At 40.9% G+C, this 13,667-nt stretch overlaps 1 protein-coding gene and 1 non-coding gene across 2 annotated transcripts in view; both read right to left on the bottom strand.

Moving 5' to 3' along the window:
* The window catches only part of NUP160 (nucleoporin 160), a 60,177-nt gene that overhangs the window by 23,042 nt on the left and 23,468 nt on the right, over positions 1-13,667 (bottom strand). Inside the window, exons 15-23 of the mRNA XM_007519031.3 lie at positions 13,183-13,348; positions 11,733-11,860; positions 11,493-11,653; positions 10,159-10,292; positions 9,126-9,196; positions 7,951-8,110; positions 6,577-6,646; positions 5,247-5,345; positions 1,964-2,083 (exon numbers count right to left, since the gene is read on the bottom strand). Coding sequence (XP_007519093.2) covers positions 1,964-2,083; positions 5,247-5,345; positions 6,577-6,646; positions 7,951-8,110; positions 9,126-9,196; positions 10,159-10,292; positions 11,493-11,653; positions 11,733-11,860; positions 13,183-13,348 — 1,109 coding nt within the window. The remainder of the gene's footprint in view (positions 1-1,963; positions 2,084-5,246; positions 5,346-6,576; positions 6,647-7,950; positions 8,111-9,125; positions 9,197-10,158; positions 10,293-11,492; positions 11,654-11,732; positions 11,861-13,182; positions 13,349-13,667) is intronic.
* Positions 11,204-11,349, bottom strand: LOC132534216 (small nucleolar RNA SNORA79). Its single transcript, XR_009545888.1, has one exon. It is a non-coding gene; the product is annotated as a small nucleolar RNA SNORA79 (small nucleolar RNA).

Genomic DNA, 13,667 nt, shown 5'->3' with positions numbered 1-13,667 from the left:
GTAATATATATATATTTAAAGATTTTATTTATTTACGAGAAAGACAGGAGGAGAGAGAAAGAACCAGGCATCACTCTGGCATATGTGCTGTAGGGGATTGAACTCAGGTTCTCATGCTTTAGAGTCCAAAGCTTTATCACTGTGCCACCTCCTGGACCATAGCATATTTTGTAGAGGCGGGAAACTTTTTTTTGAAAAAATTTTAATATTTATTTATTTTCTCTTGTTTTTTATTGTTGTTGTAGTTATTATTGTTGTTGTTACTGATGCCATTGTTGTTGGATAGGATGGAGAGAAATGGAGAGAGGAGGGGAATATAGAGAGGGGGAGAGAGACAGATACCTGCAGACCTGCCTCATGGCCTGTGAAGCGACTCCCCTGCAGGTGGGGAGCTCGGAGCTGGGAGCTTGAACCGGGACCCTCACACTGGTCCTTGCGCTTTGCACCACGTGTGCTTAACCTGGTGCGCTACCACTCAACTCCCAAAACTGCACTTCTAAAACATAAATAGTCTTGCAAAAATGCTTCATCAACAATACATTATGTTAAAAAAATGTATTCAACTTCTTTTATTTTTTAAATATTTATTTTATTTATTTATTCCCTTTTGTTGCCCTTGTTGTTTTTTATTGTTGTAGTTATTATTGTTGTTGTCGTTGTTGGATAGGACAGAGAGAAATGGAGAGAGGAGGGGAAGACAGAGAGGAGGAGAGAAAGATAGACACCTGCAGACCTGTTTCACCGCCTGTGAAGTGATTCCCCTGCAGGTGGGGAGCCGGGGTTCGAACCGGGATCCTTATGCCGATCCTTGTGCTTTGCGCCACCTGCGCTTAACCCGCTGTGCTACAGCCCGACGCCCTGTATTCAACTTCTTTAGGTAAATCAACTTTTTCTCTCATCTGGTAGTTTATGGAACATTAAAAAGATTTCTTTTTATGGTAAAAGGAAAAAGACAACAGAGAAATGCTCTGTTCTCACAGGGTCTTGGGCATGCAAGTTTATGTTCTACCTGCTGAGCCACACTCCCCCATCCACTTCCTAAACAATTAAAAATTGGTATTACTTTTCAGGGTGGGAGTAAATAGCATGATAGTTTTGCGAAGAGACTCATGCCTGAGGTTCTGAAGTCCTAGGTTCAATCCCCTGTACCCACCATACATCAGAGCTGATCAGTACTCTGGTTAAAGAAAAAGGGCAAGGGCAGATAGCATAATGGTTATGCAGAGAGACTCTTAAGCCAGAGGCTCCAAAGACTCAGATTCAATCCCTGCACCACCATAAAAACCAGAGCTGAGCAGTGCTCTGGTTAAAAATAATAATAATAATAATAAATATAAATATATATTTATATCACATTGCAACTGGTTTTACTTTTCTTCAAAAATGCCAAAGCAGAGTCAGGGAGATACTATAGCTGGAACCATCAGAGATCTCACACTGCACCAACACAAGCAAAAATTGAACAGTACTCTGGTTAAAAAAACAAAGCAATGTTCTTGTTTATTAAGCATTTTGTCCTGTTTTCCTTTTTATTGCATTTCAGTCACCAAGTTGCAGATGCTACGAAGATTACACTCTGATTTGCCTGGGCAGATGACCTCACCAATGTATCTCAAAGGCGCACCTCTTCAGAGCTCTACCCCACTAGGGAAGGCTAGAAACAGGTTGGGGTATGGATTGACTTGCCAACACCCATGTCCAGTAGAGAAGCACTTACAGAAGTCAGAACTCCCACCCTCTACACCCCAAAAAGAACTGTGGTCCATACTCCCAGAGGGGTAAACAATAGGGACGTTTCCAATGGGAGGGGATGGGACACAGAACTCTGGTGGTGGGAACTGAATGGAACTACAACGCTATTATCTTACAATCTCGTAAATCACTAATTAAAAAAAAAAAAAGGAATATATTTCACATACATTTTTAGAAAGAGTGGTTTGGACCAAATCATGACATAGTATACCTTATCGTAATACTGCATCTTGGGACTAGACACAACTTCCCCATCCTCTGAATGGATCAAGCGATCTAAGAATTCCTCTTTGCCCACTTCAGAGGCTGCCTGGCAAAAACATTCTAGAGCCTAGAGAAATAAGCAAAAAAGAAATGCAAAGTGACTTCTTATGGTTTGTTCCAATTCTGTTAAGTTAGAGGTTCATGTGCAAAGGAATACAAAACAAAGGATATTTAAGTCTACCACAACATTCAGGATTTCTGCCATTCTAAATCTCATGTTGTACTTAACACACACACACACACACACACACGCACACACGCACACACGCACACACGCGCACGCACACACACACACACGCTTTGCCTTCAGGGTTATTGCTGGGGCAGTGCTTGCAGTACAAATCCACTGCTCCTGGAGGCCATTATTGCCACTTTGGTTCCCTTGTTGCTGTTATTATTGCCATTGTTGTTGTTGGATAGGACAGAGAGAAATCGAGATGGGGAGGACAGAGGGGGAGAGAAAGACAGACACCTACAGACCTGCTTCACTGCTTATGAAGTGACCCACCTGCAGGTGGGAAGCCGGAGGCTCGAACAGGGATGCTTACGCCATGTGCACTTAAGCTGCTGTGCTACTGGCCGGCCCACTTAACATTTTAATATCTCACCTTTTAGTAACTGCTATTAGTTAAAAAGCAAACTCTAATAAGAACTAAAAAAAAAAGCTAAATATAAAAAAGCAAGTATAGCAACATGTTTATGTTTGCAGAATCTGGCAACCATATGATAATTTACTGTTAAGAATCTTTAAACTTTTTGGTATACTTGAAAATTTATATATATTTGGGGGCTGGGTAGTGGCAAACTGGGTTAAATGCACATAGTATGAAGCATAAAGACCTGCACATGGATCCTAGTTCAAGCCCTTGGCTCCTTACCTGCAAGGGGGTTGCTTTGCAAGTGGTGAAGCAGGTCTGCAGGTGTCTCCTTTCCCCTCCCCTCTCAATTTCTCTCTGTCCTATCAAAAAATACATATACAGGGAGTTGGGCGGTAGTGCAACAGGTTAAGCACACGTGGCGCAAAGTACAAGGACCGACTTAAGGATCCTGGTTCGAGCCCCCGGCAGGGGAGTTGCTTCACAGGTGGTGAAGCAGGTCTGCAGGTGTCTTTTTTTAAAAAAAATTTTTGGGGTGATTAATGTTTTACATTCAACAGTAAATACAAGTTTGTACATGGTATCTATCTTTTTCTCCTGTATTCCCCTCCTCTCTCCATTTCTCTCTGTCCTATCCAACAACGACAGTATCAATAACAACAATAACTACAACAACAATAAAAAGACAACGAGGACAACAAAGGGGGAAATCAATAAAAAAAAAAAGGAAGTGTGAGCTTTTTTTTTTTTAAAAAAAAGAAATATAAGTGAGAATTAAACTCAGTTTACAAAACTGCATTCTTTTTAAAATTTTTTAAAATATTTATTTATTTTCCCTTTTGTTGCCCTTGTTTTTTATTGTTGTTGTTGTCATTAATTATTAGATAGGACAGAGAGAAATGGAGAGGAAGGGAAGACAGAGAGGGGGAGAGAAAGATAAGATACCTGCAGACCTGCTTCATCGCCTGTGAAGCGACTCCCCTGCAGGTGGGGAGCCGGGGGCTCGAACTGGGATCCTTACGCTGGTCCTTGTGCTTCGCAACACCTATGCTTAACCCGCTGCACTACCGCCCAACTCCCGAAAACTGCATTCTTAAAACACCTGCACAGGCAAAGAAGGGTTCTAAATTTTTGTTTGCTTATTTTTGTTTTCCTAGACCCAGGAGCCGAGCCCTCATACGTGTGATTTCACAGCTCCCAAGGCAGATGACACAGACCAGAGCTTTCCCAGTCTGTGGCTCTCCCACATACGGCCACGGCTCAAACCTGGCTGTGTGCATGGACAAGGCATGCACTCACCCTGTGAGATATCTCCGCGAACCAACTTCAATACCTTTCTGTGTCCTAAATTAATCTGCAAAAGCACATGCACTGGCATTACCAGTCTTCTCTGTTCTTACCTGAAGAATTCTATGCAGGCAGAGAGTTCATAGCATAATGGTTATGCAAAGAGACTCGCATGCCTGAGGCTCCGAAGTCCCAGGTTCAATCCCTGAACCACCATAAACCAGAACTGAACAGTTTTCTGGTTATAAAAAACAAAACACAGTCCAAGCTCCCAAAGGGATAAAGAATAGGAAAGCTATCAGGGTAGAGGATGGGATACAGAGTTCTCGTGGTGGGAATTGAGTGGAGTTATACCCCTCTTATCCTATGGTTGTTGTCAGTGTTTCCTTTTTTGTTTTTAAAAGATTTTATTTATTAATCAATGAGGAGAAAGAACCAGACATCACTCTGGCACATATGCTGCCGGGGATCGAACTCAGGACCTCATGCTTGAAGAGTCCAAAGCTTTCTCACTGCGCCACCTCCCGGACCACATTGTTTTATTATCTTTATTCCTTGGATAGACAGAGCCAGAAATTGAGAGGGAAGGGGGTGATAGAGAGGGACAGAGAGAGAGAGACACCTGCAGCTCTGATCTACCACTTGTGAAGCTTTCCTCCTGCAGGTGGGGACCGGGGGCTCAAACCCGGTGTTTCCTTTTCATAAATAAAAATTATTTTAAATAATAATAATACAATACGCGGGCCAGGCAGTGGTGCACCTGGTTAAGTGCTCAAATTACAGTGTGCAGGGACCTAAATTCAAGCCCCTCATCCCCACCTGCAGAGGGAAAGTTTCACAAGTGGTGATGCAGGGCTGCAGGTGTCTATCTCTCTCCCTCTCTATCTCCCCATCTCTTCTCAATTTCTCCCTGTCTCTGTCCAATAATAAATAAAAATATTTAAAAAAAAATAGGGAGTCGGGCGGCAGTATAGTGGGTTAAGCGCACGTGGCGCAAAATGCAAGGACCGGCATAAGAATCCCAGTTCCAGCTCCTGGCTCCCCACCTGCAGGGGAGTCGCTTCACAGGCAGTGAAGCAGGTCTGCAGGTGTCTATCTTTCTCTACTTCTTTGTCTTCCCCTCCTCTCTCCATTTCTCTGGGTCCTATCCAACAATGATGACATCAGTAACAATAACAACAATAACTATAACAAGGCAACAAAAGGAAATAAATATTAAAATAAATAAGTAAAATAAAGAAATTAAAACAAAACAAAACAAAAAAGAATTCTATGCCTCCCGTTAGCTCCAATTTAGATGGAAACCGTCACCCTTGCACTGGAGTTTGTTCATCAAAGACAGCTTACCTTCTGCCCCTCTCCCGTAACTAGGTAACACCGTCCCAGCATAAATCGACAGGAACCAACATTGACTTGACACCAGGAATGCAGCAGTTGAATATAGTCCTTAAAGGGATTTTTTAAAAAATGCTTTCTGATTAGAATACAAAGGAAGTGCTCATTTCTAAGTTCTTTACAGAGGAAAACAAGATGGTCAAATTTTAACATTTTCTAAAATCATCTGAAGATAAACCTAATCCTGTTCATATATTCCTTTAAAAATATTTTTTAAAAAATAATCTCACAAGCTAGAGAGAAACAGAGAAGTCAGAGCCCCACTCTAGGACACATGGCACCAGAGCACCAGGAGCCTTTTCAGAAAACAGAATGAAGACGAATTAGAACCTCAGTCATACATGTCCTGAACTGTCAGCTGAGCAATTTCTCCAGGCTCCAATTTTTCATTGGGACTTCATACTTCATGCCTACATGGTTCTAAGCCTCCCAGAAGACTCATTTTTATCTTTTATTTTATTACTATATTTTGTATTATCTCTATTCACTGGATAGAGACAGACATAAATTGAGAGGAAAGAGAGACAGAGAGACACCTGCAGCCCTGTTTTACAACTTGCAAAGCTTTCCCCCTGCAGGTGGGGACTGGGGGCCTGAACCCTGGTTCCTTTTTCATTTGAAACATGTACGCTCAGCCAGGTGCACCACCACCCAGCCCCCAATTATTATTATTATTATTACTACCATTATTTTAGCAGAGCACTGCTCAGCTGTGGTTGATGGTGGCGCCAGGGATTGAGCCAGGACTTGGAAACTCAGGCATAAGCCTCTTTGCATAACCATTATGTTATCTATCACTGGCCCCATTTTTATCTTTTTAGACAGAGGATGACAGAGAAGAGACATAGAGGAGATACCACAACACTGCCTGTGAAATTTTCCCTGTGCAGGTGCTTCCACATGATAAAGTATGCTCTTTATTACCTACTATGAAATACAACAATACCACTGATACACATAAACTTTCCAACTTGGTGACTTTTAAGTATCTAGAAAAATCAAGATAACTTTTTATATCTATTGGTATGACTATATTCCATAGATAATTTATATGAAAAGACTGGTGTGCTTTTTCTCTCCATAAAGAAATCTTGCAATTAATAGACAATACTCTAGAAACAAATCTTGTCAGAAATGATACCAGCAAGAGGTAAGTAATCAAAATTATGTGGCACTTATTATCAGGACAATTCAAATGTAGACAACACTTACAAAGAAAGGGATTCTAGAAATCACATTCTTCACAAAAATGATCAAATTTGAAATGTTTAACAGTACTCACTTGCAGCTGCACATACTGACAGTTTCCCATCAAACATTCCAGAAACAGACAGCCAGGATTGACAGGCCATCTAGTCATCAGATAAGGAGACAATTAACTTTGGGCACAAAACTAAAACTTAGGGAGTTGGGCAGTAGCACAGCGGGTTAAGCGCACGCGGCGTAAAGCACAAGGACCAGCAGAAGGATCCCGGTTCGAGCCCCCGGCTCCCCACCTGCAGGGGAGTCACTTCACAGGCGGTGAAGCAGGTCTGCAGGTGTCTGTCTTTCTCTCCCTATCTCTGTCTTCCCCATCTCTCTCCATTTCTCTGTCCTATCCAACAATGACATCAATAATAACTACAACAATAAAACAAGGGCAAAAAAAACAAGGACAGCAAAAGGTAATAAATAAATAGAAATTAAAGAATATACTCATTGGGCTTGGAACTTTATGAATTTTTTTTACCCTTAAAGAGAAGTTGGGGGGGCGGGAGCATAGCGTAACAGTTATACAAAGAGACTCCTATGCCCAAGGCTCCAAAGTCCCAGGTTTAATCACCCATACCACCTTAAGCCAAAGCTGAGTAGTGCTCTCATAAAATAAAACAAAATAAAAATAAACAGCAGTTAGAAGAACATATGTTCTTTCTATCTCACTATATATCTTAATATTTGACAGATACACTGAAAAGGTATGTGGTCACTTAGGTAGAACTGTGGGTTAAAACAAGTACTTATTTCTGGGTAGTCATTTATTTATTTTGTTTTTATTATTATTTATTTTCCATTTTGTTGCCCTTGTTGTTTTATTTTTGTTGCAGTTAATATTGTTGTTGCTGCTGATGTTGTCATTGTTGGATAGGACAGAGAAGAATGGAGAGTGGAGGGGAACAGAGAGGGGGAGAGAAAGACAGCTGCAGACCTGCTTCACCACCTGTGAAGTGACTCCTCTACAGGTGGGGAGCCAGGGGCTCAAACCGGGATCCTTAAGCTGGTCCTTGCACTTTGCGCCACATGCACTTAACCTGCTGCGCTACTGCCCAACTCCCAAGGTTGGTCATTTCTAATTCTTGTTTGTAAATTGCACAAGCATATTACTGGTGCCAACTGATATATAGCACCAAAGTGCTGGCATGTAGAGGCTTCAAAAAATATTTGATGAACAATGTCTTAAAAGGAATTATTAAATGGGGGATGCATCACAAAATGTTGATCAATTCCTGAGCAAACTGTAATTTAAAAATTGAATTCTATCTGAAAAGAACATTACCATCTTTTATTGGGTGAGGGGGAATAAGCATTTTCTCATTAGCTTTCATTTAGAGGACTAATAAGAGCACTAGGCTATCAAGACAGGAGAAACTGTGCAAGTGGCTTTTAAATGAAAGGATACAAAAGCTGCAGTAAGTAATTGGTAGTTGCAGTAATCATCTCAGGCCAGTTCAATCCAGTCTGGTTCAGAGGAGCCTTTGGTTGCGAGAAAAGGTGACATACGATGTGCTTCCTTGCAACTTCTTGGAAGAATAGTTCGACAATTGTCTGAGGGCTAGATACTTAGAAGATAAAAAAAAAAAAATGAGGCAATCATTTTGATACCAAGATGATTGCTATCAAAATTTGTCATTGTGATAACAAAATAAATTTTCTTTGTTCCTTTCTTGGGGGGGGTGGTGGTGGTGGTGGTGGTGGTGGTGGTATCAGGGCTTTACCACTCCGGACAGACTTTTTCAGATAGAAAGAGACAGAGACAGAGAGGGAGAGCTCTCCCACACACCAAAGGCTTGAACCTGGGTTAGGAGCAAGGCCAAACAGGCACACCCTATTAGGTGAGCAATCTCAGCAACTCCCCAATTTTCAGTTAAGACAGTTCACCAGTTCATTATGTGACTAAGAACAGATACAAATTTAAACTATAAAAATGCATTATGAAAAAAATGAGCATAATAGCAATACACACAGAAGCAGCTAGCAACTATGAAGCATTACACAAATACAATAAAAAGCCTTTGAAATGAACTGCATGGTAACCTATTTTTTTAATATTTATTTATTCCCTTTTGTTGCTCTTGTTTTTTTTACTGTTGTAGTTATTATTATTGTCGTTGTTTGGATAGGACAGAGAGAAATGGAGAGAGGAGGGGAAGACAGAGAGGCGGAGAGAAAGACAGACAGCTGAAGACCTGCTTCACCGTCTGTGAAGCGACTCCCCTGCAGGTGGCGAGCTGGGGGCTCGAACTGAGTAATATTTCCTTAGAAAATTTTACATATATTGTATAGTAATTTCAAGGGCTATATCAAAACAAATATCCCTGAGTGCTTCTCAATCATGAGAGGACTCCCGTTTGAATATATGTTGACTAAGACAAGGTCACAAAGGTTACTGTGAATCTAGTGAATAAAAGTCGTATTTGTTGTTGCTGAATTAATCATGGTAGCACCTATATACATACTCAAAGTGAAAGCAGAACCTAATAAATATTTTCACAGCAAAGGTAGGGAAAGATTATCCCTGGAATATGTAATAAATGCCAAATTTAAATGTAAATTTACATGCAGATCAGTACTTACCAAGTTTATTTGCCATCAAAGCACCGGAGTCCGTTAATTCTAGAACTGATAAGTGTTGGAGGTTAGACTCTCTGTGAGTAAAAGTAAAAGGAAAGAGAGCTCAGTAAGACCTATGAAAAACACAATTTTAGGATGGAGGGTAGATAGTATAATGGTTGTGCAAACAGACTCTCATGCCCGAGACTCCAAAGTCCCAGGTTCAATCCCCTGCATCACCATAAGCCAGAGCTGAACAGTGCTCTGGTTAAAAAATAAAAAAAATAGTGGTCTGGGAGGTGGCACAGCTTTGGACTCTCAGGCATGAGGTTGCAAGTTCGATTCCCAGCAGCACATGTGCCAGAGTGATGTCTGCTTCTTTCTCTCTCCTCTTATCTTCTCATAAATAAATAAAATCTTTAAAAATAAATAAATGAAAAAAACAAACCACCATTTTAACAAGCTATCTACCACTGTCATGGGACAGTGGCAAAGAAAACACACCCCAACCCCCAGAAAAACGGGATTAAAGGAAAATCCAGATTCAGATTGGTAGCTATCACAGTCATGCCATAAATATATTTATATATTTTTTTGAGTGTTGGAGATTCAAACATGTTTAATTTTCATTCTTTTTTTCATTGATTCATTCTTTTTTTTTTTTTGCCTCCAGGCATAATGGTTATGCAAAGAGGCTCTCATGCCTGAGGGAGACACCTACACACTGCCTGTAAAGCCTTACTTTTGTTGGTGGGGACTGGAGGCTTGAACCCACGTTCTTGAGCACTGTAATTTTCTTTTTAAAAAAAAATTTTTTTTTATTTTTCTTTATTTATTAGATAGAGACAGCCCAAAATGGAAAAGGGGATATAGAGAGGGAAAGAGAGACACCTGCATCCCTGCTTCACCATTTAGAAATATTTCTACCTGCAGGTGGGGACCAGAGGCTCGAACCTGGGTCCCAGTGCACTGTAATTGTGCGCTTAACCAGGTGCACCACCACCCAGACCCCCTTATAATTTTCTCTTTTTCTTGTAAGACAATGTAAAAAACTCACAGTGTGTCAACTGGAACATCAATTGCCAAGCACTGACTTGCCCACTTAATGCTGTAATAAGACAGGAGCAGAAGAGCTGTTCGATGTAGCAGGTCTTGCTGAGCTTGATAGAGCTGACCAGCTCCTACAATCACCTACACACGAGGGGTGGGTGAGACAGGAAACAACAATGAGTAAACTCTTGGGGGAAAAATACTTACTTATTGGCTAGAGACAGAAATTGAGAGGGAAGGGTGAGACAAGAAAGGGGGAAAGATGACATCTGCAGCACTGCTTCACATCTTGTGAGGCTTCCCCACAGCAGGTAAGGACCAGGGGATTAAATCTGGGTCCTTGTGCATTGTAACGTGTGCACTCAACCAGGTGAGCCAGGCCACCATCTGGCCCAACACTTAGTCCATTCTTAAGGTTCAAATGGAGCAAAAGTGAAGGAAGAACAGAAGCCGGGGAGGTGGCTCAGTGGTACGGCACCTGCCTTATGTGTGCCAGGTTTATACTTGACCTCTAGTACAACATACTAGCAACAAAGACAAAATGAATAGAACTCCATAGATGGCGAAGCAGTGTTTTGGGCTCACATATTTAAAAAAACAAAACAAAACAAAAAACTCCTTTCACAGGTGCAAAATGCCTGCACTAAATATTTAACAAAATTATCAAATTGATTCTAGGCAAAAGAAGAAAGTTTGATTTGCACTGAACCTATGGATTCAGAATTCAATAAAGGAAATAGGGAAATCTAAATAATTTCTTATGCCTCTAGTCTTGAGTAAAGCATAAAGGTCTGATCCAGCCCTTGTTTGTAAAATTCACCACTCTGGGCCATTTTCATTCAGATAGATACGTTACAGTGTGCATGGACCCAGGTTCAAGCCCCCAGACCACCTGCAGAGGGAAAACTTCATGACTGGTGAAGTAATGCTGTAGGTGTCTTTCTATCTCTCCCTCCATCTCCTTCCCTCTTGATTTCTGGCTGCATCTGTTCCATAAAGATAATGAAAAATAAAATTATAAACCCATTTCCTTTTCTCATCACTTGCTTTGTAATTGTTTGACTCCGCAAAAATCAGAGACACTAACGGACAGCCAACCTATCCCATGGTGCCCTGAGTGAAGATAAGTCAACTTTGATATATGATGGACTAAAATCTCACTGCCTAAGGCTCCAGGCAGTGAGAGGAACAGCCATCAACTGTTTATTCACCACTTATTTATCAAGCACTAAAGGCCACATGTGGAGCATACAGCAATGAGCCAAGACAAAAACTGCTGAGCTTGGAAAGCTAACATACTGTTATGTGCCTGCAAGTTTAGACTATATGACCGGTACTTACTGCATCTCCTAGTCTCAATATTAACTGCTGTAAGATCAAAAGGTCTCGGCAGATGAGGAAGCGAGTGTTGGCAATTTTACACACACCTCTGCACACAATGTACCCTGCTGTGCTACTACCATAGAGCTGGGAAAGATTCATTCGAACATTCAGAGGTTGACCTGCAATAAAATAAAGGACTTAAAGTGAGTCACTGTCTTCTCTAAATCAAAGAGGTACATTTTCTTTCTCATCCTTTACCTGGATTGAATCCCTTTTCCATTTCCACTTCTGTTTCATAATCCAGCTCCCGTAAAAGAAGTCCAATGGCATGGATTGGATTCCTAATCTCTTGTATTTTACTACAAATATCCTCCATCACAGTTTTTCTACAAGGATAATCAGAAAAATCCCATTACTATTTAGAATACATTAGGTAGACTCTATATGCCATATGAACATAATACTCTTTGGAACAGGAAAACCAATCTCATAAAAAAATAAAAAAGGTGGCCTGGGAGGTGGTGCAGTGGATAACATATTGGACTCTCAAGCATGAGGCCCTGAGTTCCATCCCCTGAAGCAAATATACCAGAGTGATGCCTAGTTCCTTCTCTCTCTCTCTTTTCTCATTAATAAATAAAAAAAGGAATAGCAGGACTAGGTGGTGGTGCAACTGGTAAAGTACACAGGTTACCATCTTCAAGGAGCTGGGTTCAAGTCCCCAGACTCCACCTGCAGGGGAGGAAGCTTCACAAGCAGTAGAGCAGGCTGCAGGTGTCTTTCTCGCTCTCACTCTCCTTGGCATTATTTCTCTATCATTATCATAAGAAGGAAAAAAAATGGCCAGTGGGAACTGTGAATTTATTGTGCAGGCATCAAATCTCAGCAATCACCCACCCCAGAGACACAAACAATGTAAAATAAAAAATAATAGATAATCACTCTGACATAAACTATATCTCTAGGGACTGGGTGATGGCACACCGGGTTGAGTGCATGTTACAAGGACCCAGGTCAGGTCCCTGGTCCCCACCTGTAGGGGGAAAGCTTTGCAAGTGGTGAAGCAGGGCTGCAGGTATCTGTCTCTCTCCCTTTTCCCCTTCCCTCTCAATTTCTGACTGTCTCTATCCAATAAATTAATAAAGATGAAAGATTTCATATATATATAAAACTTGCATAGCAAAATTCCCAGGAATGACAAACAAAATGAGCATGAGAACACTTTTACAATCTTCAGTTAACTGAAATTAGCTAGACCACAATGGGTGAGTCTGTTCTCAAACCTCAATTCAAGTGTTTTCTTATTTAAATCTGAAGCACCTATTAGAATCATGGCAGCAGACAGGAGTTAGCTCACCTGGTAAAAGCTAAGTACCATGTGCAAAGACCTGGTTTGGATTCCCCAGTACCATATAGGGAACCAGGGAAAGTTCCACAAATAGTGGAATGGTAATGTGGTGTCTCTCCTCACTCTTTCCCTCTCTATGTGAAATTAAAAGGGGGGAAAAAAAAGGTCTTCCAGGGACAAAGGAATCATACATATGTAAATCCCCAGCAGGCAGAAGCAAATAAACAAAAAGAATCTTGGGAACTTAATTTAACTTTAAGCCAGTACTGTGTACTGAGATGTACACAAGACACCTGATTTTGGCACTAGAAATGGCTAAATGTTCATTAGAAAATGCACTTTACCCTAAGTTCCCCTTACACATCAATAGCGATCATATCTTCCAGAATCTGTTCTGCAGTCTTTTCTGGAGACTGTTGAGTATAACAACTTATTTCCATCATTATCGACATATCCATAGTAACTGTCTCTTCAATCTGTCGAAGGCATTTTATAAGACATGCCACATCCCGAGCCACATCCACATCTGTAAGAGAATGTTAACAAAAAGCTATTAATGTATAGGCATAAAATGTTAATAAGGAAAGGCTGAGGATCTGAGGTCTTAAGTGACATTTAGGCTCCCTCAGGTTTCCTTAATATAAGTACAATGTGTTACATGGACCAGAAAAGGTCTCCTTTAGCCAGACTCACAAAACAAAAAAGGGAGAAGACCCAAATAAATTGGATAGTAAATGAAAGAGGAGATATCACAACAGACACCGCAGAAATTCAACATATCATGCGAGGCTTCTATGAACAACTATATGCCACCAAGCTAGAGAACCTGGAAGAAATGGACCATT

The sequence above is a fragment of the Erinaceus europaeus genome, chromosome 17, assembly GCF_950295315.1.
Source record: "Erinaceus europaeus chromosome 17, mEriEur2.1, whole genome shotgun sequence".
NCBI classification, from domain to species: domain Eukaryota; kingdom Metazoa; phylum Chordata; class Mammalia; order Eulipotyphla; family Erinaceidae; genus Erinaceus; species Erinaceus europaeus.
The sequence above is the reverse complement of the archived record's forward strand: the minus strand, read 5'-3'. Positions and strand labels throughout refer to the sequence as shown.